The sequence below is a fragment of the Micrasema longulum genome, unplaced genomic scaffold (genome assembly GCF_059751315.1).
Source record: "Micrasema longulum isolate JH-2025_06_02 unplaced genomic scaffold, ASM5975131v1 h1tg002732l, whole genome shotgun sequence".
Lineage (NCBI taxonomy): Eukaryota > Metazoa > Arthropoda > Insecta > Trichoptera > Brachycentridae > Micrasema > Micrasema longulum.
Window position 1 is genome coordinate 22,903 of NW_028279862.1, and position 27,717 is coordinate 50,619.

At 31.5% G+C, this 27,717-nt stretch overlaps 1 protein-coding gene across 1 annotated transcript in view; it reads left to right on the forward strand.

Moving 5' to 3' along the window:
* The first annotated feature begins 3,073 nt into the window (after positions 1 to 3,073).
* Positions 3,074 to 27,717, forward strand: part of LOC148271680 (protein O-mannosyl-transferase TMTC1-like) — an 82,319-nt gene continuing 57,675 nt past the window's right edge. The window contains exon 1 of the mRNA XM_088241057.1: positions 3,074 to 3,230. Coding sequence (XP_088097183.1) covers positions 3,174 to 3,230 — 57 coding nt within the window. The 5' untranslated portion in view covers positions 3,074 to 3,173. The remainder of the gene's footprint in view (positions 3,231 to 27,717) is intronic.

The following is a 27,717-nucleotide window of genomic DNA, read 5'->3' on the forward strand; positions in this document are numbered from 1 at the left end:
AGAAAAATTCCATTTTTGTAATCGAGACCATTTTCAGAAGGTGATTAAATACATTTTTTGTGGGAAAGCGGTCTGGCTGTATTAAGCAGAACAAATAATTGACCTTACTGCACTCGATAACATCAATATCTCATTTTTTCAAAATTGTGGACTGGCTGTTTTCTGCACAACTACGTTCAATTGATATGCCATGTTTTACGGATGGTTTTTTTTTTAAGTTGATGCGTACTAAGATGTGCCATATTTCCAAAATATGACTTTTTCAAATAACTGCGTTTTTGCTTATGACGGCATATAATATATATTGTATTTCAAAACGGATCGGTCAGCAAAGTAGATCAAATAATTATGCAAAGAGCTTTTGAAGCGTTGTTCAGCGTTTGGAGTGTCAGAAGATATAACAATAGCCAGCGTATTGGAATAAGAAGAGCGTTTCCGGGGCCTGTTGACATCGAGCTTTTTGAATGAATAAGTATCGGCAGATTAGAATCTGAAGTGGATCGGGCACCCTTCGCACTAATGAGATTTTTAGCTCTGAGGGCGCCTTTACAATACCCTAAACAAATTTTAAACAGATTGAGGGATCAGGATCGACTCTTCTAATAAAATTGATCGATTTAACCAAACGCTTCGGATATACCGTAAAGATACTAAAATATGTCGATTAAAATTGATATGTATTTCAATAGAAATAAAGAATCTCTTTTGTTATATTCAGTAGGTTATTATAGAAAAAGATTTTTACATACTCTTGATAATGTATATATATATATTTTTTTTGGCACTAGTGCCTTTTACATATTAGTTACAAATACAATTAAATAAACATACATGTGAGCATAAGTAATACAGAGCATTTAAAACAATATTATTAATTAACAAATTAAGAAAGTCTAAAAAAGATAAACTATATAAAATAATAAAATATTACCAGTTTTAGAATTATCGATAAAAAAAAGATAATTTGGTATTAGAAATACTTAGAACCAGTTAAAAAAAACGAAGAAAACAATTTTGAATAACATTAAAAAAATTTATATATCACGCCACACAGTGAAAAAATTTAATTATTTCATGCACTAATTTGTTGCAATAAACGAATTTCATCGAAATCTTAATTTGTTGCAACAAAGTGGGAAAACATTGATTATAAGGAAACATGGAAGTCTTAACATTGACAGGGTTTATGACCTGTCGTTGGCTGGTCCACTTTACACACTGTGTAAAATTCATCATTCTGCCTATATTTAAACATTCACATTTCCTCAACTCTTCCATTTGTCGAATTTTTCTAAGTAATAGAGATAAACCTTTATCATGTAAGTGAGATTCATCTGGCCGAACCATTTCGCCTACTGATCTGTTAGAAAGAGCTGACGCGAACAATACATTAACACTTTTCGCTTGTGTAGTATCTCATATATATATATATATATATATGTGAATAAGCGCATGGTATGATATTCCACGGCATACGCATTATGAAAATACTCTCCGTCTCTTTCACGCTCTGACGCGCTTATGAGCGTAGCTGAGACTACTATTGCTTTGGTTGTTTCTAATGATTACGTAATAAAATATACACAGAAAGCTTCTGCGTTCGTTTAAATTTTGCTGAGATTCTTAATAGTAAAAATATAATATTAATTTATATTCAATGTATGAGTACTAAGCTATTGATTAAAAACACTGGTTTATAAATAAATTTTCTCATTTAATCTAATAACGTACCTATTGGTCAATTATCTAGTGCTGTTGGGTTCACAAAACTTACACAATTTTCAACACATTTGAAAACAAAAACCTTAATACTAAATTTTTATCTAATATGTTATGTTTTTTTCAAAACCTCTTTTGGATTAGATATTAGAGAAAAAAACAATATGTTTTTTCCAGTGCCGCGTCCGTGGTATTACAGATTTTAAAGTTTCCCTTTTTTAATCATTCTACTTTGCTAATATAAATAGAGAAGCACTAGATAATCGCCCAGTACTGGTCAACGCCTGAAAATAATTATATATTATTATTGGATAATTTATATAGCGCCATTTTTGTGAAAATCACCTTAAAGGCTTCTTTTTATACCAGTTAGTTTTTCAACAATGTTCTGTGTATGTTCAAATGTTTGTAGACGGGCACTTCATTTAGTCTGCTTTAACCATAACTAGGTTGTGGTCCTGTGGCTAGTGTCTCGGACTCACCGGCCAAAGGTCCGTGGTTCGAATCCCACTCTACCCAACTTGATTCCATTTTCTAATAGTGAGTTATTTACAACTCGTTGAAAATGGCCCTCAAAATTAAATATTTGGGTAAATCATAAGAACGCAAATATTTCTTTTTATACATAAAAAATGATAACATTTTTTTTTAAATAAAATATAAATAAAATACAAAATAAAAAAACAAATCATTATTATTTACAGTATATAAGTTCTCTTATCATTATACTACCTCTCCAAGTGAACAGACTGCTCGTGTTTAGAGAGGGAGTTCATTTCACCTTTTTATTTTTTATTTCATTTTTAATATTTTTATTTACATTTTTACCTTTCAAACATAAATTAATTTCGTCGTATATAATCTAATACGAATAGGAATTTAAATTTTAATTAATGTGGTTTTCAGTTTTCCTTTATTATTATGTTTTTATTAAATGATTTTAATTTTTCTGGAAGAGAGTTAAAAAAAATGTTTGTCTATTTGTTTGTGATTTTGTTCAGCACTTGTATTGCACCTATGTAACGTTAAATTATTTGGATATCTTGAAATTTTCGAACAATAAGTAATAGTGATTTCTCTTTAACTCTCTTTAATTTCTATTATAACTGGTCCATAGAAGTTATTATTCTCAACTGCGTTTGGTTTCGCCACATTTACTGTGTTGGATTTATTTGCTGCAAACGGGGCCCTAGTTAAGATGTTGCGTTTTTTACTGTAGGTAGGTACTACATTTTTGTCTCCGGCCCAACATATTCAATCAATTCAAAATTATTCAAATGCTTATAACAAAAGAACAACTCTTAATATAACCGAACTGTCAGTATTCGTGTGCTTAGATATTGACATTTCTCACCTCAATCGCGAATCGATTACTTTTGCGATTAATAATTCATGTAATCCACTATGTCGTGTAAAAAGAATAATCAAGAAACCACGTCAGGCGCCCCTCCTTCATGACCACAAGATCTGATCTGATCCTGACTGCCGCGAGACAAGTTCCAAACAATAAGGTACCAGAAATCCAGTGCAAGCTAGGAATTACATTCATTGTATTAGGGTTTAGTGGCAAAACATTAAGATAACACATTCCGCGAACCAGACGATTCTCGAGCGTTCATCTGCCAACGGGCAAGTGGCGCGATCAGCGTTATTAAAATCGTTTTTTTTCAGATGGTCAATGTAAACGGACCGTAGTACAACAGCAGTTCCATATGACCTCCCGTATCTAACACCAACTAAAGAACTCTTTAAAAATACTAAACAATTAAATTAATGTTAATGAACTTTCTCAACTAGAATCTTTAAACTTTATTCATAAGTTAGCCACTGATATGAATGTAGACAAAGAACAAAAACTTGAAAAAAAATTGTAATAAACATGGACATAATACAAAAATATCAGAACAATACCACATACAACATTCCAAAACAAGACGAGGACAATCGAGACTAATAAATAAGCGACCGAAATTATACAATTAACTACCAGACAAAACTAAACTCTGAAAAGACTCTGACAAACTTTTCAAAAGACGTAAAAAATATAATGATCAACAACAGAGTCCGAATAAAAAATTATGAATAATTTTTGTAAAATGAATGTAAGAGTTTAACAATAAAAAATAAAAAAACTGAAATATTTATTTTAAAAAACGCAATGTTTATTAATTTATTACAAATGTATTTTATGATTATTTAGAATGAATTGACAAAAACAGGGAACCGATATAGTTGGGTTTCAATTATATTTACAATTTGTTATTATTTTTTTATTTTCTGGGAAAACAAAACATTTTAAAACTTTTGAAATTATTCGTGATTTATAATTTTCTAAAAAAATGAGATTCAAATGGCCTATTTTTATTCATTTATAAAAACCGTGAACCGTATAAGGTCTACTTTGAATACAATTACCAACAACGAACCCTTGTTTCGCGCGCTTGACATGACAAACTCGGTAGGAATACAGCAGAAGTCGGGTCTTGCGGTCAGATATTAGGCCGGGGTCGGACAATACCTGCCAACTTGGCGCTGAATAGGACAAAACGCCTACCAAACATTTACATACCATTTATACATAACTTAGTATATCTACAATGTACGTCCTCTGCCATATAGCGTGACCGAAGGGTATCTTTTGGCTCCGCAAGAGTACTTTACACGATTATTTGGTAATTTTCAACATTAAGTGGATTACTTCCTTATAGTTCGGTAAACATTGGTTAAGTCAACAAATTTTCAAACTTAATATTTGACGTGAAAAGTAAACAGCATTTTCTTGAAAAAATGAGGTTCTAACTACCTACGCAAAAACCATAACACCACATTTCTCGCGCACTCGCTAACTTTCAACAATTTTGTTCTCTCAATACAAAAAATATACCTTAGGTACACTTTTAGAAGTTTTATGATAAAGTTTATTATTCCAGTTAGATTGATTTATCAAATTTCGTTCATTTGATGAATGTTTTAACAGATTTTTGTAAACCTGGTGGTTTGAACAAATTTATTCGACACAGTTAATACTGTTTTACAATTTTCTCGATTCATAAAAAATATTTGATATGTTAAATAAATACATTTTTAGGTAAAGTATACTCTTTAAATCAAATTGTATTAGATTACCAAAACAATTCGTATTTTTTCTAGATATTTTTTATTTTCAAAATAAGTCGTTTTAAAGTACGTATACAAATAAACATTTTTATTAATACATAATTTCAACTGCTTAGGCCTTTAACCAAATAAAAAAATATATAATTTTCAAACTAATATAAATCTTAATCTCAACAAAAATACAGCATAAAGTTAGTGGCATACATAGAAAATAATATATAAACACTAAAACGCATAACTTAAGCAAAGATTTTGATTGACAGAAGCAATGTATCATAATGTATTCCTTTTTTTTTGCACCACAACAGGCCAGGAGGCCCATTAACAGTGGTGAATTACATCACAGAATACCCAGACTTGAGAAAAATCACTTTTTTTTGTGTTCTCACCTCACTTTATACTAAGGTTGTCAACCCCGTGACAGTAAACAAATAATTCTTTATTATAAACTCAAATACTAAAAAAAATATTGATTTTAATTATTATCTATTATCTCAGTTTCACTTTTTCTATGGCTGGCGGCTTTCTGCATAACTGCGTTAAATTGTCATGCGATGATCCTCCAAAATTCGTAAAAATAAAAACGAACTACTTCGAACGGCGTCACTAGTTCTCCAAAATCAACCAATGATTGAGCGTTGCGAGAGATTTCCGGTTACCGGGAAGCCAATTCACCAATCAGCGGACTCACCCATGAGAACTTGTGATGTCACACGCGTAATTTCAAAATCGCAAAACTTAAAAAAATCATAGAGCTGATAACGAGATACATAAAAATATTTTTTTAAATGTTTTACTTCTTAAAAAGTCTATTAGCAAACAAAAAATAAATAAACAAAAACCACGGAACTTCCACATTTACACGCTAGGCTAGGCTAGTATGAGGTTTGTTGTTTGGTTTATTTTTTACGACCGGTTGCCACCTAACGCCAAGACAATAACCCCTATTGCTAACTGAGGCTTAGGATTCCACCGTTGACTATTGTTCCTCCGCTCTAACCATCAATACACGTTCTGGCTCCTGACTCCTGACCGACGCCACTGTCTCCCGACAGCCCGTAGCCCGGAGTAGAAGTCCGGGTGGCCTGAGAGAAGATTTGCGCCCCTTTCGCCTGCTCCGCCGTACTTATGTACTTCCACGCGCTGACTATGCTCTAGGGTCCGTTTCGTCTGCTCTGAGGTCTGATAGGTTGTTTGGACAATGAGGAACTTAAGCCCTACGGGTAATTGGATACAAGAAATGTTTTCTTACGCGCGGTAAAAATTAGAGCATTAAATTGTACCGCAAAGTTTCTTGAAAATATACGAAAAATATAATAAAAAATATTTTTATAAAAACGCACTACTTTGAACGACGTCGCTAATTCATAGGAACCAGCCAATGATATGAGAGCTGTGAAGGATATCCAGTTTGCTTACCTTGAACGAAGCAGTCGAGAGAACTGACAGAGAAGGACCTCTGACGTCACACGCGGAGTTTTTTCAGAAATACAAAGCTTTAAAAAATCACATCGCTGATAAAACGATATACAAAATATACAAAAACATTTTTTTTGACTTAGTTGAATAGTCTATTAACAAATCAAAAAAAAATTAAAATTAAAAAAACGCACTAAGCTTCCTCAGTCTTCGCACGGGATTGTTCCTGCTGAACATTTTTTTAAAAATATTTTTTTATTTTACAATACGCCCACGGGGCGTATTGTAAATATAAAAGGCTTTTTTTAATAACGTATAGCCGTGGAAAATTATTATTGACGGTTTTGACAATTGAAGTTACAATGTATCCTTATTTTATAGATGAATTATATGTAAAAACCGTTTTTTTTCCAAATAAATAAATAAATTAATAAGAATTTACGTAATATAAAAAATATATTACATAAATAATTATTTGAACACATAAACCATGTACGAGATTAATCCTAAAACCAGCAGATAGTATGTATAATGTAGGACTTTACATTAAATTTTAAAAATGATATTAAATTATTAAATTTAATAACTTAAGAAATAGTATAAATAGTAATAATAGAATATTTTGATAAATCAACCTTTTGTTTAATAGCTCAAAATATACATCATCGTCATCATTCCATGTCCGTTACCTAGTTGAAGCATGTGGTGTCCACAAAGATCCTCCAAGCATTTCTGTCGGCTGCCAGCTCCTATGCATCCTTCCAAGTCAGGTTCGCGTCCCATAGTTCTGACACGAACTGCCAACGAACAGTCAGCAGTGGACGTCCAGAATGTCGAGAACTTGATGTCTTGTAAAGTAGGCAAGCGTGGTTAAGGCTCTCAGGAAGCATCCGCAGCACATGGCCAAGCCAAACATATCGCTTTTGCTTGATGACAAATTTCACCAGAGTTTGCTGCGCCCGCTCTCTTATTACTTCATTCCTTACAATTTCAAACCACCGTTCACCCAAGATTTTTTCGAGATACCTATTCTCAAAACTCAGAATTAAACTGTTTTGGGCCTTAGTGAGGTGCCACGATTCGCATCCGTAGAGGAAAATAGGTTTATGCAGTCGTTATATAAGCGGCATTTGGTTTTTACTAATTAAATATCCAATCTTCAGACAGCCTTCATACTATTGAATGTAGCGCCTGCTATTTTTACCCCCACTCCTAGCTCTTTTTAAAAGCTGCCATTTTCCTTAACATACTCCCTGGTATTTGAAACTCTCGACCCTTTTGATGACTTGGTTTGACAGAGTCAGGGGATTTTGGGCATCAAGGCAATAAGTGTTTTATAGTACATTGGTTTGTGCAATATTGATTTTTAAACCCATGCATGCGAAGTTCCTATTTAGGCTAGCTACAGTGGCCCGAAGACCCCTGACTGAATCGTCAATTATAACCGCGTCATCGGCATACTCTAGGTCGCAGATCTTTTGGGAGAAGGAGATGGATATTCCTCAATCTAGTAGAATTGACTTCCTTAAGATGAAAAATGGTGCAAAGACGCAACCTTGATGAACTCCGGTGATGACCTCAAACTAATCTGTGACAACATCGTTGATTCTGATTCGGTATTCACTATTTAAGTAAAGGGCTTTGATAACTAAGTTCAACTAGTTTTATAGGCACCCCATATGCTTCTTGTATATGGGGTGCCTATGGTGCGTAAAATATACGCTTGCGCTTATAATAAATTTCGTAAGTAAGGTTGTATGTATCTTGTACATGTACTTGAATTTAACGTTTTATTTACTAGGGGGACATTCGGGAATAATAATGTTTTTTAAGTTAGTTTTTACCGGTTCATTCATTGAAATGTTTTTTTTTTCTTTTGAAAGCCAGTTATTTCATAATTTCTCCCAGACATTACTCGGGGAGTGAACAAAAGTCTAATAATCTCGTGGGATATCGGCTTCATGAAACAAGGATTTATTGTTATCCCATACACGGGCACGGGTGGGTGGCTTCTAGTCGTGGCTAACCTTCTCTCCCTAGAATGGGATATTAGGCTGGCGTCCAACTCACCCAGCTTAGGGGCAATTAATGTGCCATTTATATATGGCGAACAAACACAATGACCGCGTATTATATTAGCGGCATATAGATCTCTGTCCATTGTTTATGGCAAAATACATTTATGCCAATGATTAATCATTACACGCCGGTAATTTTATTCGAAATTGAATACCACCGCAAAACGTGGTAATAACTGTTACACATAGTTTCACGTTCCATTCAATACGCAAAACAAGTTAACGCGGTTAATTATTTTCTCTTGTTTACCAAATTGCATTTTCAGGCTCTTTTATGTGTTAACATTTACTAGGTCTATTTCCTCTTGTGTATTTGGAGGCATTTTATTTTCGGTTAATGATATCCCTAAGTATAAAGGTTTCCTTATTATAGGCACTCTTTTTAATGAAGTACAATCCATTAGTAATCCGAGCGCACGCCTTTAGCTAGCACAATTTTTTCGCCAATTACTTCAAACAAAGCTCCACGGGGTGAAAGCGCCTGCCTCACGTCCACGCGGTCAGCGGGAAACTTGCATATTTTAGCAGCCCGCTGTACTGCCATACACCTGTAGTAACTCGCCATACATGGCCACTTCTCTCGGTGCTTTTACCTAAAAGGTTCCACTTTATCCTTGTAACACCATCACGAATCTCATTGGAGGGTAAAATGAGACAACGTTATTTTATTTTCTTTTTCTTTTCGGTATACGATACGATTCACGATGTAAACAATGGAATTAAAATGTTTTATTTTGTTACGAAAAACTAAAGGGCTTACATTTTTCAAGTATGCTGTGAAAGCATTTTAACAAAGGTTGATTTAAATTTTAAATATTCTAAATTAAGTTTTTTTTATTCTTCTAACAATCACGCTCCCAAGTGTTTAAAATCAAATAAAATGTCCAATGGTTTTGTTACTTTTATCTGAGCTTTTTCTTTTAATTTTTTTATAGATAATTTTTAAAACAATTTTTGCCTATGTTTATTTTATTTAAATTTTTCTAAAATTCTTAGTAAGTTAATTTTCGCTTAACGATTTTATAAACATTATTTGATTATTTTCCTTAAAATTCTGTTTTTTTTCCTTTAGTATTTTTCCTTCATAATAAAGATAAATAAAAAAAATATATATAAATTTTACAAAAAAGCCGGTTTCTGACGTAATTAATGAAACGAACTGGTCATTTTCTGATTTTAACTTCCTGACATTCTCCCATTTTTAGTCATACCGTATTACGAGATTGCAAAAACGGTGCTTCAAGGTGTAAATAAAGACTAACTCACTAATATTGGCTATACCTTCAATCGTGACGTCCACCAGTATAACACGACAGAGTCAAAATATTCACGTACCTGGATCACGCACGACAAGGTATGGTCTAAGGTCTCTGGAGTACCTTACTTGTAGTGAGTACAACAGGCTACCGGAGTCCTATAGAACGCCAAAAACTGACTATACTCATTTAAAAAATTACTATTTGAGAAGGTACGTGGAAGGTGAAATTTAGTTTTAAGTTAATCTTTTTCCTCGGATATTTCTTTCTTACTATAAATAAATGTTACATTTTTTTTTAATTTTTAAAATTTCTTTATATTATATATTTTTTTTTTTGAAAAAAGAAATATTTGCGTTCTTATGATTTACCCAAATATTTAATTTTGAGGGCCATTTTCAACGAGTTGTAAATAACTCACTATTAGAAAATGGAATCAAGTTGGGGTAGAGTGGGATTCGAACCACGGACCTTTGGTCTGTGAGTCCGAGACACTAGCCACGGGACCACAACCCGATTAAATATACTTGCTTGCTATCTTATTTCAGTTTTATGTACATGTTTTTACTTGTTACTATATTAATTATTATTACCATACCTTTATGTAAATATTATTCATTCCCAAAATGAGTTTGTTGTAACTCCTGGGAGTACAAAACAATGTATGATTTAATAAAAAATAAATAAAAAGTATTTCCCAAAATAAACGCTTAATAAAAAATAAAATACTTTCATTTATCATATGAGTTATCTATACGGAACCTATCAAAGCTAAAAGAAAATAAATTTCCGCTCCTTCATAAATAAAAGAAAATGTTCAGAACGACAATTCGAAAAGTGCGTTATTATAACCCTTAAGGTAACGTTCTGATCTAAAGAATATTTTATGGCATCCTATAACGTAAAAAGTCGTATTCAAAATGTAATAGAAGTCAGGTTGAGCCATACGTTCAGGTGAGTATCTTCCACCCACGCAATGTGAAGCTTTTTATATCACAATCCCCGTTTTCAGCACGTTGTTTGTGAACGTACTGTTCTTTGCATTGTATTCTGCAAGCACACAAGGTGGGTATATATGGGGGATCTTTCTCTGCATACTAATTATATTTTATAGGCAGGTCACAGGTTAAGTGGTGACACAATTTTTTAATGAAAGTACAAGTACGAATTATTCATTCTGGGCTTTTTTATTTTTAATAAATTCAAAAAGGTAGTCATATTAACTTGCATAATTTTTAAAAAAAACCTTTTTTGAGCAGTAAATATACTATCCACATTAGTGTTTAAGAACAACTTGTTTTTATTTTTATTTTTATTATATAATTAATTTATTTTCTCATTCTTACAAAGTAAAACCAAAAAATATCAATTGTCCTCATTTTGGTTAAGCAGTTGTGTGTGAAATAAAATCAATTACGTCTAGTAGTATATTTTTTGGCGTCTTTGCTTAGGTTAAAGTTATAAAAGTTCCAGTTTCGATTCCTGGCAAATGTAATATAAAATATTTTTAGTAAATACGCGGTAGTATTTTATTTCTCTTTGTCGGCCTTGTGGCGTAATAGTCAGCATGTTTGCCTGCCATGCGGGTTCGGTTTTTAACCTGATTGATGTGAAATATTTATTTAAAACGGTGTTTTAACATTAGAATTGTCCCTGGACTGGCACCTGAAGCATAAGACTGATCATCTTTCCTTCATGTAAGAAACATAATCAAGACACGCTGCGATTGGTGTATCAATACAGTGCCCTGTGCACTATTAGGTGCGGAAAGGAAATTAAAATGAAGTACTTTATTTTCCCTAAACTTGTACCCGAAACGTACCCTATCTTCTTATAAATATTCAGATGTGTCGTATTTTGATGTACCGATTCGGTGCCTATTGTGAAATCATTTCCCTGGGTGCTTTAAGCTCCAGGCGCTAGGTTCGATAATACTCCATGAAAACTCTAAAATTCTTAATACAATATATTCTCAGACTTTCAATACAAGTTATACTACTTCAAGAACATGAGGTCAACTAGGAAGGCGAAACCCGATCGGCGCTCGCACCTTATTCAAACATGTTATACATAATTATTAGTATTTTTTAGTTTAGTTATTTTTTAGTAAAGTAATGGATTTATTTTTGAATATATATTTAAATTTAACTTTGTTTCCTGGAATACGTGATTTTCTATTTCTTTATTTTAACATGTTAGACATAATTTAAATTGTACATTGGTGGATTTATTGCCAAATGGCAACTTCTTCCAACCAACTGATGATGATGATTTCACTAAATAAAAGAATTATTTAGTTTATTTCCGTTTTTTTTCATTTTATTTTATTGCTTTAAAAATTTATAATTTTTTAGGTACATACTAATGTTTTTAAAAAATATATATCATTATTATCTAGTTATTCTCAACTTTACTGTGTAATATTTATATTTAGAACACAAGATTTTCTCATGGTTATTGTTATCTTTTATTTAGAGATGTTATGTTTCTGTTTTACTTTTTTGTTTTTTGTATTATATGTTCACTAAATTTTTTCGTTTTAATTATTCTTTTATTTCATACTATGTACTACATGATTATTGTGCACTGCTGTGATTATTTCTGTAAATTATTTTTTTTTGTAAAAGGTTCTTTGAACCGTTGATGTTTAAATAAATAAATAACTTACAAAATATTGATTAATGCAATTTACTGACGTACCGTTGATGTATAAATAAATAACTCTGTTAGTGCCTATAATGCATAGACTACATCTATGCACCACTTAGTACGAATAAGAGTAAATTGATTATAAGTTAAAGGAGCTCGATCACAATGGCCATCCTTGTCAGTCTACTTACGCGATAAAAATGTATTATGGATAAGTGTTGGTTAAGAACTTGTAATTGACGCGACGTAATGAAGATCTATGATTAAGCACCGGCTTTTTATTTCTTTATATACACGGCACGCAGTGCATTTTACTTTCCAGAAATATTATCACTTCAACATAAAAACTAAGACTTATTTCATTTAACTTTATATCAATTAAAATCATTACTTTTTAATCACTTTTTTTCTAAATTATAAAAATATACTAAGTGTTATACTTGTTTTACTGTTTTTGCTATGATACATCGCCTATGACTTTTTTATTAAAACCCTTTATTTATTGTTAATTTGCTGCATACCTATGTTATAATTTCTTATTTAATTTTTCTTTATTATTGTCATATTTTCTACTGATTTTATTTCATGTATCTATATTTTTTATACTGTGTTCAGATGTTTTGTTTTATTATAATTGTTTTTCAATATTATTTTATTCTTTTTTTAAAGACGCAAGCCGTTGAAATAAATAAATAAATATCATGTTAAAAGGAAAGAAAAAAAGTATATTACATAAATACTATAACACAGCAGTTATAAAGGGCATGCTTAGATAGAGTTTAGCTTAATTTTTTAATTTTTTGAAAAGTATATTTAATACAAAGAGCAATAAAATTATTTTTATTATTATCTACCAAATTTTTTAAAAAAGATTGTCTATAAGTTTAAAATGTGGTAAACAATTTACCAGTCCCAAAGGTGCCTACTTTAGCGAAAGCGCTCGTCGGTCAATAAATAAAAATGTAACCGAAGAATTTTATTAATATTTTTATCAAAATCAAATAAACACAAACAACAATTCATAAATTAGATAATAACTTTAATAAAGAGGTATCTGAACAAGCAGAACTCGGAATAGAGTTAGTGCTATACTCGTGCTGTTGTGCGTAATGTCGGATTTACGGCGAAATGAGTTTATACGCGAAACTTTTACGCATTAAAGTTGGAACCGTAAATATCTGTGCGGCGTAAGTTTGGTCTAGTGATGCGAAAAATACAATAATATTTAACCGGTTATCAAAATAACTTGTTACTTACAATAGCTCATCGCGCCACCTACCGTAGAATGATAAACGCACGATTGATAGGTCACCGGTTTGCGGATTTTATATTTCACAAATTGCGTTATTTATAATGCTCTAAACTCCAATACGTAATGACAACAAGCGTTCACCTCATACTGAGGTCCGAACCTTATCGTTCGGCCTTCTTGCGGGCAGGCTCTTTGGAATGCTGGGTTGAAAAAGACACTTGAAGTTAAATAGCGCGATGACGCCATGGGTTTGTATAACTTAAACAAATAAACAATCGCGCGGGGCAAGGATATTCACTCGGGGAGACGGTCAGTAAATTATTGTCGAAGAAAAACTGTATGTTTACTAACGGTGAGATTATTACAGTTTGATCATAGTTTTTTACACTTATTTAATGCACAAAATACACAATTTTATCGTCGAGTACGGTTATATTTTTTTATGTCCCGACTTGTTAAAAAATTCCGTGTTAAGTCGGGACTCTTCTATATATAAATCAAAAACATGGATAAACATACTAAACAAAATAATCAAAACAATAACAGAAAAATATAAATAATCAAAATTTATACTTATCGAAAAATGGAATGCAGAAAAGTTATATAATAGTACATGGCAATATGTTATAATTATTTATAGTAATTTTATAATTTAATTCGGTAATTAATTGATAGTAATGTGGGGACCAGAGAGTTCGAGACGAGGATGTGTTGTTGTCTATGGCCACAGTGCCCAATGGACCTATACAAGGGCGCGTAACACGGGCCATTCTCTGTCTTCACCAGTATTCAAATTCACTCTAAAAATTATTATTTGTGTAATCTTTGTATTTTCCGTTTTATTATCGTATTAAATCCGTTGAATCCATTAAATCCATTCAATCATAATATGTTTTACATGAACTAACAAATGGCTACTATCAAGTAGAGTATAATAATAATACTGTCCTTGCCCTTGTTAGCTGGGCAAAGTGAACATGGAATTGTGTTTTGATAAAGAGTGTGAATAAATAAATAAATAAATACCTCTACAGTAAAAATAAATACAAAATAATACAAGAAAGTAATAATAGTAACACATTTACATATATGATAGAATATGTAATTTAATAAACATAATTATAATGTAAAAATATAAACGTATTTACAAATAATTATGCATCATTATTAAGTTCATTCAAAGATGATATAAATATAAACGTTTATGAATAATAATAAAGACAACATCGATATTATATATTTATTCCCGAAGCAATATTATACAGTGGTCTCTACCCTTGGATAAAATCCAAATATTTAACACAGTAAATTTGGCTCAACCAGTATCTTTGTTTTAAGTGATAAATATATATTACTCCTTTGATAATCTTTATTGAATGAGTATTACAATTTTAAACTAAGTTTTTTTGTAATATCTTTTGGACTGATTTCAGAAAACATTTTTTTCTAAATAGGTCTTTCGTTTCATTTTATTATGTTCAGAAATATTATGATTCCATCATGTGAGATATGTTTGGCAGATTTTGTATACATAGTATACAGTATACCTAGAGAGATAGAAGGGAATGATTTATTTTTGTTGATTTTCCATAAGTACTATTATTATGTCCTGTGTTAGTGAATTCAGTAAAAAACTATATACTTCAAATGTTTGAATTAATTTAATTAAATGAGTCGCAGTCAAAACGTTAACTGTCGTCCGCTTAATCTTCAATTTGACGTTTTATTTTTATATTTCAACTTGGAATTCGAGGCGAAGAAGTATCTGGTAATTAGTAAATAATAACTTTTTATCTTTTTATCATAGTGGGAATATCATTAGTATCTCCGATGTTTAAAATACGGAAATCTGCATATTTTTCATAAGTATTTTTCCATTTCTTGTCCATGTGAACTTATAAGCATTTGCTTTCGCGGCTTTGGCGAGCCACAGCAGTCGTTTATTTGCACGAGTTAGTTTATCATTTATGTTTTTTTTCCTTGGATTCTCTGTATTCTAAGTCCTTAGCACTTATATATCCTTCGTTTTGTTTGTTGAAGATTTTTTCCTCGGTCTCATTTGAGTTACATATTTTTATGTGGATTGACATAGTAATCGAAGACATTATTTTTTATCATGTCTCCACAATCTATTTTTATTTATAATATTTTCCATAAAAAAATATTTATATTAGAAATGTTATCGCCTGGCTTAGAACGGAGTATGTGCCCTTGTAATCAGGGCAAAGCATAAATATCAACAAAAAATGTAGAAATATAGTAATCAAAGCAAAAAAATTTTGAGCGGAGTTCAAAACTACTTTGTTCAGTTAAATTGCTACAATGCTCATCATTTTTCTAGTAAAATAATCGAAATAAAATGTTATCAATAAAAATATTAATTCTCATCACTAGTGGAGTACTTATTGTGGATACAATTCGCTGAGCAAGCACGTTCTTCATATTCCTCCCCACAACTTATGAAAACGTCACCGGAATCGTAATTGGAATTGCTTTAAAATAAACATTTGATCGTCTTATATTTAGTGGCAAACTTACTTAGAGAATGTTTCTTTTTATACTAATGTAGCTGTGGATTGTAATGAAGGGCGTTGTTTTTTTGTAGAGATTTATTCTTGAAAGTATAAATTAAATCATGAGGGCTTTGGTACTGCAGTCACTCGATGAACACGACTGTGGTTTCGGGAGCTAGGCAAGTAAAAAGCAAGGCAGGAGCAGGAAAGAGAGAAAGAGAATCCATTTCACTTCCTTTAATGGCCCCAATAAATTATGAATTTAATGCACTGAAATATAACCACAAAGGAACATCAAATCTAAACAGCGCCCGATATTTATTATTAACCTATTTGTCACTGATAGGTACAAAAACGTCAAATGTTAAGCGTATCTGTTATTGATTTGTGACATTTGTCGCAGCTTGACGATTGTTAAATATACGTTTGATAGTTGTGTGGCTAAACTAGTGCCTACATATTCTTTATTTGTCACTGATATTAAAAGCCCCTATCATTTACCCAGATCCAATGTTGAGATCTCTTGGCCTCTTTTCAGATCAGCACGTTGCGGAAACAAATTTTACGCTTCAATTAATGTTATTTTTTATTTTTATTTTACGTCCTTTGTTTATATAAGATACGCGTTATTTAGAATTAACACTTATTGTTTTCAATGTTCCTATCATCATCAGTACACCTCAGTATATATATTCTATTTTTCACCAGCTTTTCTGTAAAAGTTCATGCAGAGCAAACTTTTCAAGTTATTTTGCCTGTTTCAAAGACACCCTGATTAAAACATCCATCAAATATTAAAACCTATTAAGCTCAAAATAAAATCATAGTTCATTAATAAATTTTATTCCCAGAATCACCCTATTCAGACAAGTACCTAGCGTCGACCTATTCAAATCTGGCATCATCCTGGTCAAGACCTATCAACAAACTTACTAACCACGTTTGTCACTGATGCATGAAAGTCGACAATTTTGAGCGCATCTAGTGGTTACTTGTCGGCGACGAAAGACGATCGTCAAAAATCGATTGTGACATTTGACAGTCAACGTTTGCCACTTGACGATCGTCAAATGTCGAGTATCAGTATCGCACTACTCTGTTGGAACTAAGATTTTATTCATTGTTTTAGAAAGTTACCGTATAATTTTCTGTTTAGCGCGTGCATTAGTGCTGTAAAATGGCTCCAGTGGTTCTTGGATACACTTCAATGTTCTTGAGAGCCCTTAAATAATGCTAGCAACGGAAGAATAAGTATTTTGTAATGTATTCCGGCATGAAATATTCATATTGTTTATTATCAAGTTGAGGTTGTCTACTGACATTGCTTAGTAAGATGTCTATATCGCTAGCCCAAAGCAACAGTGAGATATCTCTGAAAAACAAATTCTGTGATAATAAGACTTCTAGGTTTGCAAAGGATCTAACTGAATTATATTATTTGAAGTACATTATAAAGGCTATATTCTCAAATAAGTAAACTATATATCTTTAATATTTTTTTTTTTGGAAACATTACTTTATTTAATTTATTAACATATCTGCTTGCTCATACACAACATATCTCAGAATTGGAAATTTCGGGTTTACTTCACTGTAGCTTTGGGCCAGCGATATACGAATTGCATTTTTCTTAAAATACATAAATAAAATTAATGGTTTTTGCAACTTTTTACTTAATTATCTATGTATCTAATGGTAACAATAAAAAATCGTGCATTTTGATTTTGATAATATAAAAACACAGACAACGCCATTTCATATTAACAAATCTAGTACTCAGTATCTAATATATTCATTCGCATATTCAGAGACTACATAAACTTTGCAGTTAATTGAACTCTTTTGATATTTTGTATCTACATTAAACGAAATATTTTTGTTAATGGTAGAATAATTTCTTGGGTCAATTGAGCTTTTGTGTTTGAGTCCATTTTTTTTTTTGCTCTTATTTATTTCATTCTATTTCCATTATTATATTTGTGTTAATTTATGTTATACTGATTATCACTATGCAGATGAGAGTTTAAACCAACCGTGTATATTTTTTATAATATAAAAGTCCGCCAAGGCGTTTAAAATTAATAAATATTATTATTTGAAATCAAGATTTTTTCGGACCATAGATAATTCGTTACATTTTAGATATAATATCTTATAATTTCAAAACAGTTGAAGGTAATCACGAATATTCACAAACTCGACCATTTAACCGAATATTGCACGCAACTACACTGGCTCAGTATCTGGCATAGAAGAAACATTCACATTCTATCACTTCTTCATAATATTTTAGATAATCCCACTTCGCCTGAGAGAGCTCATTCAACCTTTATCCGAGCCCATGCTGGGCTAACTCTTCGTTCTAGTAACGAGAGAATCCTTTCAATACCCATTCACCGCTCTAATTTTTTTGTCTCCTCCTTCACAATAGTAGCTTCTTGGTCATGGAATAAGCCACACACTAATGTCAGAGACATTCATTTACATTTAAATCACGTATGAAATGTCACTTCCTAAATATTTTAAAATGTCCTTCTTCCTCCCTCTTTGCTCCTTCTTCACCACCTCCCCTCTCTTCATAGTATAGTGTAGGTATTTATTCAATTTTTGCTTTTAATTAAAAATTTTTTTTTTCAATATTTCGTTCCATAGTGAAATTATTAATAGATACCACTGATTATGATCATATAACACTGATTTTCTCATACTGAATGGTTTGGGTAGGTAGAAAGAAATATTCGAGAGATTCGACGCGTTATGGAAAAATACACTTGTATAATTAATTCATTCTTATGGTTTTTAGTTTTTATGCACATGTATATATATTAGATATATATTTCCGTTGTTGTGATTTACCGAGTATTAAAAATTTTGGGGGCATTTTCAACGAGTTATAAATAACTCACTATAAGAAAATGAAAACCGAGTTGTAGTAGAGCAGGGTTTGAACCTCAGACCACTGATCCGTGAGTCCGCAACACTAGACACGGGACCACAACCTGGATTAATTGGGTTATAACAAGAATACAAATTTCACAAAACAGGCGACCATTTGCTTTAAAGTGCTTTGTGCGCGAACAACTTTTGTTGGATTTGGCTCGTCTTGAAAGACTCGTGCAGTCGATTGTTGTTTAGTTTTGGGTTCATATGCATAAATCTATGATTCGTCGCCTGTCACGATCTTATAGACGTATTCTAAAGCACCGCGATTGAATTGCATGTCTACGCATTATGAGAAAAAAAAAACAGTAAGTATTATTTGTGAATAATTTCGGTTAGCTTTATTGAAATAAACCAAAGCCTACAAAACTGACCATAAAAACTTTCTAACAAACTGTTTGTATAAAACTATTTACAAAATAAAACGGATAATTGCAATAATTGAAAGTAATTTAATTGAATTCGTATACTTAGCTGAGTTATTTATGTGTCGTAGCTAATGAAAGAAGTTCCCGGACAAATGTCACGAGCCAACGAATGGTATTTCAAGAATTTTACTCTGTTCGGAAACTAGAAGGTTATCTAATGTGCGCCCGCTCGGGGGGTGGGGTAGTTAGGGGTGGAGACCCTAGTATCCGGCTCCGCGAGGATCAGGCTATAGCGAGGTAACAGGCACTTAGTCAATACGCTTAGTGCAGAATTAAACTTTGCGAATCCATTACCCATGGATATGTCCAGACGGAATCCCCTGCTAAAAGGATATTCATTGTTTATCTAAGGGTGCGTTCTAAATATACTGTAGTGAGCAATAAAGTATGCGTTAAGATATAAGCAGCTTTTTTGTATCCGAACTCTCAAATTTCATCTGACGTCCTTTTTTTAAAGCGTTATTAATAAATTTCACAAGTTTTCAAACAATACAATAGGCGATACAATATAGTCCTTTTAATTAAACTTCCGAACTTTCAGATTTCATCAAACATCCTTTTTTTAGAAGCGGTGTAAATAAACTTTACAAGTTTTCAAGCAATACAATAGGCGATACAATATAGTCATTTTTTTAAAACGTCCAAACTTTCAAATTTCATCGGATATTCTTGTTTCAAACGCCGTATAAATAAGCTTTATAAGTTTCCAAGCAAAACTATACACGTAACAATTTCATCGTCATCATCATTCCCTTTCCGCACGTAATGGTGCATAGGGCACTGCATTGATACATTAATCGCAGCGTATCTTGTTCATTTTTGTAACGTTAAGGTAAGATGATCAGCCTTACTCTTCAGGTACCAGTCCACGGACTATGAAATATTCTAGTGTAATAACATTATTTAAAATAAATATGTTATATCAACTATGTCGGAAATCGAACCCGAGACCTCTCACATGCTATGCAAACGCGCTGACCATTACACCACGAGGCCAACAAACACGTTACAATTAAGTCAGTTTTTTTTAATTTCCAACATTCAAATGTTATCATACATTTTTTTTCATAAATAGTACATTTTTTTTATTCTAATACAAATCTACTTTTATACATCTAGTAAATGTTATAACTGTAACTCTCCAAAGAAAGAGACTAGCTCTTGTGCTTGGACTTACACTATTATAGTTATTTATTTATTAGAATTTATATAATTTTGAATATACGAGTACTCGAGAAATAAAACTTATATGATATAAAAAGAAAAGCAGAAAATAAAAATACATTAATACTAATTAAAATGGAATGCCTTTTTTACACAGGTTTAAAAAAAATCTTTAAATTTACTTTGAATTTATTTATTAATGTATTAGTCTTAATAGTTTTTAGTTCATTAGATCATTGTAATTTTTGATACCTTTGAAGACAAAGCTATTTTGACCATGACTTGTGTATAGTATAGGGATTTTAATATTATTTTGGTATCTGAGTGACTTATTCAACTCGAATTCTTTTATTTTTTCTTCTTTATAAATTTGTATAATGGATTTTATTTTATGAACAGTGTCTACTGTATGAACTTTAAACAATTTATATAGAATTTCTGGATTGAATGTTGAGGGTTTCTTTAAAATTACTTTAATTATTAATCTTTGTACTTGGCGATGCGTAAGCTGGTTTTCGTCAGTAGGTATATAAATGTATTAATGTCACAGCGCAAAATTGGGATATGAAAGGAAATTGATAAGGACTGATCTTTTGTAGGCTTTTGGTTCCTCTGGAAAGCCGCAGCAAAACTCCACACTGATGGTCTCTTCTTTGTCACATAAATTTAGTTACGTTTATTATTAATTGTATTTTTATTTTTACGCGATGCGGTGTACCGAAATCGATTTGGCGATTTGCGTGGATGTTAGTCGAGTTTTAATCGGACACTGACTCCAGATGACCTGAATGATAAACTAAATAGTTTTGTTTTTAAGGGACAGGATTCAAGTTGGTGAGAGAAAAGAAGACAGAAATAGGAATTTATTTACGCTGTGAAACATTTTCAAACGGCCTAACCAGTACTATTTTAAGAGGGTTTAATATATTATCATATGCACCACCCCATCCAACAATACCATATTGTGACATAGATTGTACAATTGAGTAAAAGGCTGTTTTCAACTTTTTTTTTTTTAAATAAATATTTCCGTTCTTATAATTTACCCAAATATTTCATTTTGAGGGCCATTTTTAACGAGTTGTAAATAACTCACTATTAGAAAATGGAATCAAGTTGGACTAGAGTGGGATTCGAACCATAGACCTTTGGTCCGTGAGTCCGAGACACTAGCCACAGGACCACAACCCGATCATTGATTTTTGGCTGGCGAATGCGCCGAACACTGCACTACGAGGCTTTGTTTCTTTTTTTTTTTTTTTTTCCTAAAAGTAGTCTTTGGGTCGAAAACTCTCGTCCCGTGTTCTGGTTCTATTTCTCTTATCACAAAATCGCGAATGTAATCATTTTCTCCGTTTGACAGAATTAGACTTTTGGCACTCTTAACGCTAGGTGTGATATTTTCATTTGTTTTTTTGTGAAAGTTTTCACAAATGCGTAGGCGATTTGAAGTTTTTGCTGTACTTCTTAAGCAACCTTACATAAGACTTACAATTATAATAATTAACTATATTAAAATTAGCTTTTTCAATCTAAGACTAGGTTTTACGCCCCTCAAACTCAGAACTTTTTGCTTCAAATGGTTTGTACAAAAAAAAGCTAAAGCTCAAAGAGTGTAAAGGTGGAAAGGAAATATTTTTATTCTAAAATTTCAATGCCCCTCTAGCAAACGCCTTGATAGTACAAATATAAGCGTATTTACATCCATCTGGGGGTGTTTTGTGCTCGTGACGTTTCCGCAGATCCGTCCACCGGTCCATTTTTCATCCCCACCCCCTCTTATGTCCTCCCCTCTCCCACGACGCACACTCCCCCCCCCCCCACCCACACTCCCTGGCTGTCCCAAACATCGGCATTTGTAAACTGGCCGGCATCGGAACATTTACTGTTATTGCAAAACATTATCGGTGGAAAGAGAAAACTCCGCTCATTCTGTTTATCAAATGTAATCAAAAGTTTGTTTGCCTAAAAAGGCTTAGAACTCTCCGAAAAAAGTATAAAACTTTGGCATTCCGCCTTTTTAATACTCACTGTCAACTGAGAGAAACGCCATTTATCAATTCTACAAAAATAAGTACTGATTGCAGTATATTCCGTAGAGAATCGTAGTTAGAACGCTCGCAATAATTTAATAAATTAAAAATGAAAAGTAAATGCAAAATAACTTTGTTTATAACCACTTCTTTTTTTTCTACCGATCGATTTCGAAGCTACACAAGCTGTATTCGACACAACTAATAATAAAGGAACATACTTAGTTAAAAAACCATAAAAATAAAATCATTGAATATAATAAATCTATCATATACCAATAAAATTGTAATGATTGCTATTTGCGATTCAATCTACGAGTACATTTGAAAAACTAAAATCAACTTTAATATTGGAGTAAAAGAACACATTTACGTGCCTAAACAATAATAATTTTTCGAAATTCGCAATCCATCTGATAATGTAAGTTTTTAAGTAAAAATTCTTGATGGAAGTTCATTGTAATTTATTATAGAAATAAAAGAACCGTGATACTTTAATCCACAAATTTGGAATATCCAGTTACCGGTTTCATCGCTTTCGCGCCATCTTTGAGGCTGGTATCTTTATTAAGGAGTTCAGTGTATTTATACAAGACAGAGGTGAGGATAGAAAATTTAAAATTGTATCAATGTAAATTAAATTAAATCATTTTTATCTTAAAAATTTTTTTTTGGGTTTACTAATGAGTTGATATATTGCTATTTTAATGAATTTAATAAGAGATCTGATTTGATCAGAAATTATAATTGACAAAAATCATAATTGACAAAAATCACACTGACAAAGGACGGGATACTAAATATAAAAATAAAAAATATAAACAATACTTAAACTCATTATAAAAGCATTAAATTAACTCATTAGTTAACCCAAAAAAATTGTTGTTAATCACTAAGATAAAAATAATTTTATTTAATTTACTTTCATACAATTTTGAATTTTATATCCTTAACTTTGTCCTGTATAAATACACTGAACTCCTTAATAAAGATACCAGTCTCGAAGATATCGCGAAAGCGATGAAACCGGTCACTGGATATTCCAAATTTGTGGACTTAAGTACCACTCGTCTTTTATTTCTATAACATCTGATAATGTATATTTATTTTTTTTTGCTAATACATAAATATTTTTTAAAAATACAATAATATCGTATTCCAAACTCTATGAGGCCAAGGGCCCTGTGTTAAGTTGGAATACAACACAATAATAACCATGGTTTTGAAAAAGACACTGGAATAAAAGTTATTCATGTTGAAAATAAAATATTAAAATTAGACACCCTGGAATTCTTATAAATTAAAAAAACAATTCATTATTAGAGGAAAATAATAAATTACCCATTAAAAAATATATCCTGTTGTTTACTCCTGTCTAGTTTTGAAGATCGTATCCATCTCACTTCACACTTCCCATATTTTCAAGAACATGATAAAACGACTTGACTCATTATCTCCAAGTGTTTCAATGTAATGTTTTGAGTAATCACTGTTAAAATAAAGTAGGATAATATTTATAAGTCAATTAAAATTTGATAAAGAAGCATGTGTAGCTTTAAAACCAGTCAGTATAAAATAAAAAATGCGGTTAAAAACAAAGTAGTTTTATATATATATTTTACTATAGTGAATAACCATATGGTGAATGTTTAAATAAAAAATGTATTTAAAATAAACAACTTTTGTCGAAAATCTAGTAGTTCGTGTATTCGAATAAATTAAAGGGCTTTAAAGCAACGCTGTCATAACTTGGGGGTAAATTTAGAAGCATTATTTCCTTTTCATATTCAATCAGCCATTAAATTAAAAGTCGATCAAAAACATTGTTTAATTTATAAAACAAATATATTTTTTTATTTTTCACATATTCCTTTCTACATTAAAAAAATGCAACGAAAGGTTAATCTTGTAAATAAAGAGTCAGGCTTTTGTGTTTGACAAGAAATACATACCCATAATACAACATACTCGTAGTACAAAGTCAATAAATTACAACAGAGATGGAGAACATTTTAGAGAATGGAATATGGAAGTCTAGGCATTTACAGGGCTTATAATCTGTCATTGGCTAGTTTAAGTGGCCACTTAACACACTATGTAACATTCCCCATATTGCTCATATTTTATATTGATATATTAGTTTTGTACATTTAATTTTGATGGATTGCTGGTTTTGTTTCGATGCATATTTTGTTTATTATTTGTATTAGTATTTTATGAATTGTTTTTATTAGTTTTATATTAATGAATGTTTTATTTTAAATAGTTTTGTTTTGATAATTTTTATTTTTAATTTTATTTAAATACGTATTTTATTAATGTTTATTTTATTATTAATTCGTACAATTTTTGCAACTTTATTTCAATTTTTACAAGAATTTGAATTCAATTTAATAATTTATTCTGCTCATTTTATATAAAAATGTATTTAATTAGTGTTTACATGTAATTTAAGAAAAATTAATAGTGTTTATTTTTTTTATTGTTTCAATATTTATGAGTATTATGTATTATTTTTTCATTGTTTTGGACAAAGATTTGGACAAACTCAAAATAATGTATTAGTATATCTTTACATTTTATACAACAAATTCGAAAACTCGTATTAATTCCAATTTCATACATTATGATCGTAGTAAAATGTTTCTGATGCTAAATATTTTAACAAATAACATTAAAAAAGTAAAAACACAATGAGGTACGAGTATTATAAGAAAATGTGAGCCGGTTTCCCCGAAAACAGTTATGTTTAAGAAACCTTAAGTGAAATCTTGAAAACTACAGACAATATGGATTTTTTTTATGCTTAGTAGAGAAATAATGATTCAGAAAAAGGTTTTTTTACTGAGTTGGGGGGCGATTACGCACAAAAAGGGGCTTTTTATAACCAACAAACCAAAATAAAAATATCGTGACACTCCAACCTGTATTAGTTTTTGTAAATGTGCAAATTTAATAAGCGCATTATCCAAGAAAAACGAATTAATACTACATATTAACCCATTTTTATTTTTTTGTCTTTTTGTACAGGTAAATTGTACATTATCGGTAACCATGCCTACCATGCAAGAGGCCTCGGATTCGATTCCCGACATGGTTGATATAAAATATTTATTTAAAAGGGTGGTTTTACACTAGAATATTTCATAGTCGCTGGACTGGTACCTGAAGCGTTATACTGATCATCTTACCTTCAGTTAACAAAAAATATCAATATACGCTGCGATTGATGTACCAATACAGTGCCATTTGCACCATTAGGAGCGGAAAAGGAATGACGATGAACCAATCAAATAAAAGTTTTATTTATATAATTCAAGTTGCGAAACATATTCAATAGAAAATAAAATAATAAGCTAAAGATATAGAAAAATTGAAATATCAATACTATTACTCAATAAGAAAAAGAGGAAAGAGGAAAGAGGAAAGAGGAAAGAGGAAAGAGGAAAGAGGAAAGAGGAAAGAGGAAAGAGGAAAGAGGAAAGAGGAAAGAGGAAAGAGGAAAGAGGAAAGAGGAAAGAGGAAAGAGGAAAGAGGAAAGAGGAAAGAGGAAAGAGGAAAGAGGAAAGAGGAAAGAAGAAAAGAGGAATAGAGAAAAAGAGGATAGATTAAGCAAGAGGAAGGATATGGTTTTCTAGGCGTTTATACATTATAAAAAAGTTAGAAAGAACAAATCCACTGGTTTTATTTCCGGATTAACTTGTTGGAAAATTACGTCAAAATAATATTCAATTGTTGTCAATTTTTCAATACGACATATACGCCGGTGCTACAATCAATTATGAATGATTTTCAAATAAGCTGCCCATCATTAAAAATGTATTAAAAATGAACAGAAGAGTCCGTATATAATGAATATGTAAATATTGAACCTGTCTCACGTCGAATGACAACTGCCCGAAATATTCGGCCGGAATCAAATACCTTTGTTTTTTAAGGGTCAGCTAATCGATAAATCATTTAAATATACTTACATGGAATCTGATCCCTTTTTTACTGAGAAGTTTTCAGCATTTATATATAATTTATGCAAACGTAAGAAATATGTTATTTTATATACTGATATTATTTATCATACATGTCATGGTATTTAGAGATCATCAATATGTTACCTCTTGACAACACATGAGAAATACTCTAATAATCAAGATGAAAAGTTATATCGTAAAAAATTGCCTCAATATTTTCATCAAATTTTCCTTGTTAGCTTGTATATGTTATCTTTTGTAACTTAATCTCGAATCAGCGGATTCGAAACACGTGTAAGGATGAGAAATTACTGTTTTTGTCGATTCTCATTCATTTCTTAGTAAACTTGTAAAAGCAAACGTGTTAGGCTTGCTAGGACAAGGTTTTACGAATATTTCGCTTTGATATTGGATTCTCTCGGAGGAAATTAATTTAAGTCGTAAACAGTTTTTCTGATTTTTAATTTTATTATCCTTATTCAATTTGTTAACAAAATTTTTCAAAAAAATAAAAATTTACTAGTGAAATGTTACTACCTCAAGTTTTCTTTTGAGACTTTTGTTTGGAAACTTTTTTTTTTAAACAGAGGCGCATGCGTGTAAAATAATGTTAAATAGGTATAACTGACAAAAAGCATCCAAAATGCTACTTTTTTAGTTTTTTTTGTGGCTTTAACATTAATATATTATGTATGAGAGGTAGTATTGTGTTTGTGACAATACAATACCTACCATTGTCTGCATACCCGCATGACTGGCATGGTATATTCTACATTAGTCTCTCCCGGAGTAAACATCTCATAGCGTTAGTCTAGCAATAACTAATACTAATATAATAATCTTAGTCTGAAGAATCCACGATATTCGTACCACCGGAGTTCGTCAAGGTTGCGTCCTTGCACCGTTCCTTTTTATAATCATCGTGGATTTCATCTTAAGGAAGTCAATTCCACTAGATGAGGAATATCCATCCCCTCCTCCCGAAAACCTTACGACTTAGAGTATGTCGATGATGTGGTTGTAATTGACGATTCGGTCAGGGGTCTTCAGGCCACTGTAGATAGCCTAAATAGGTACTCCGCATGCATGGATTTAAAAATCAACCTGCAAAAACTCATTTACTGTTTAACATTTCATGTCTTGATGCCCAAAATTCCCTGGCCCTGTCAAACCAAGTCATC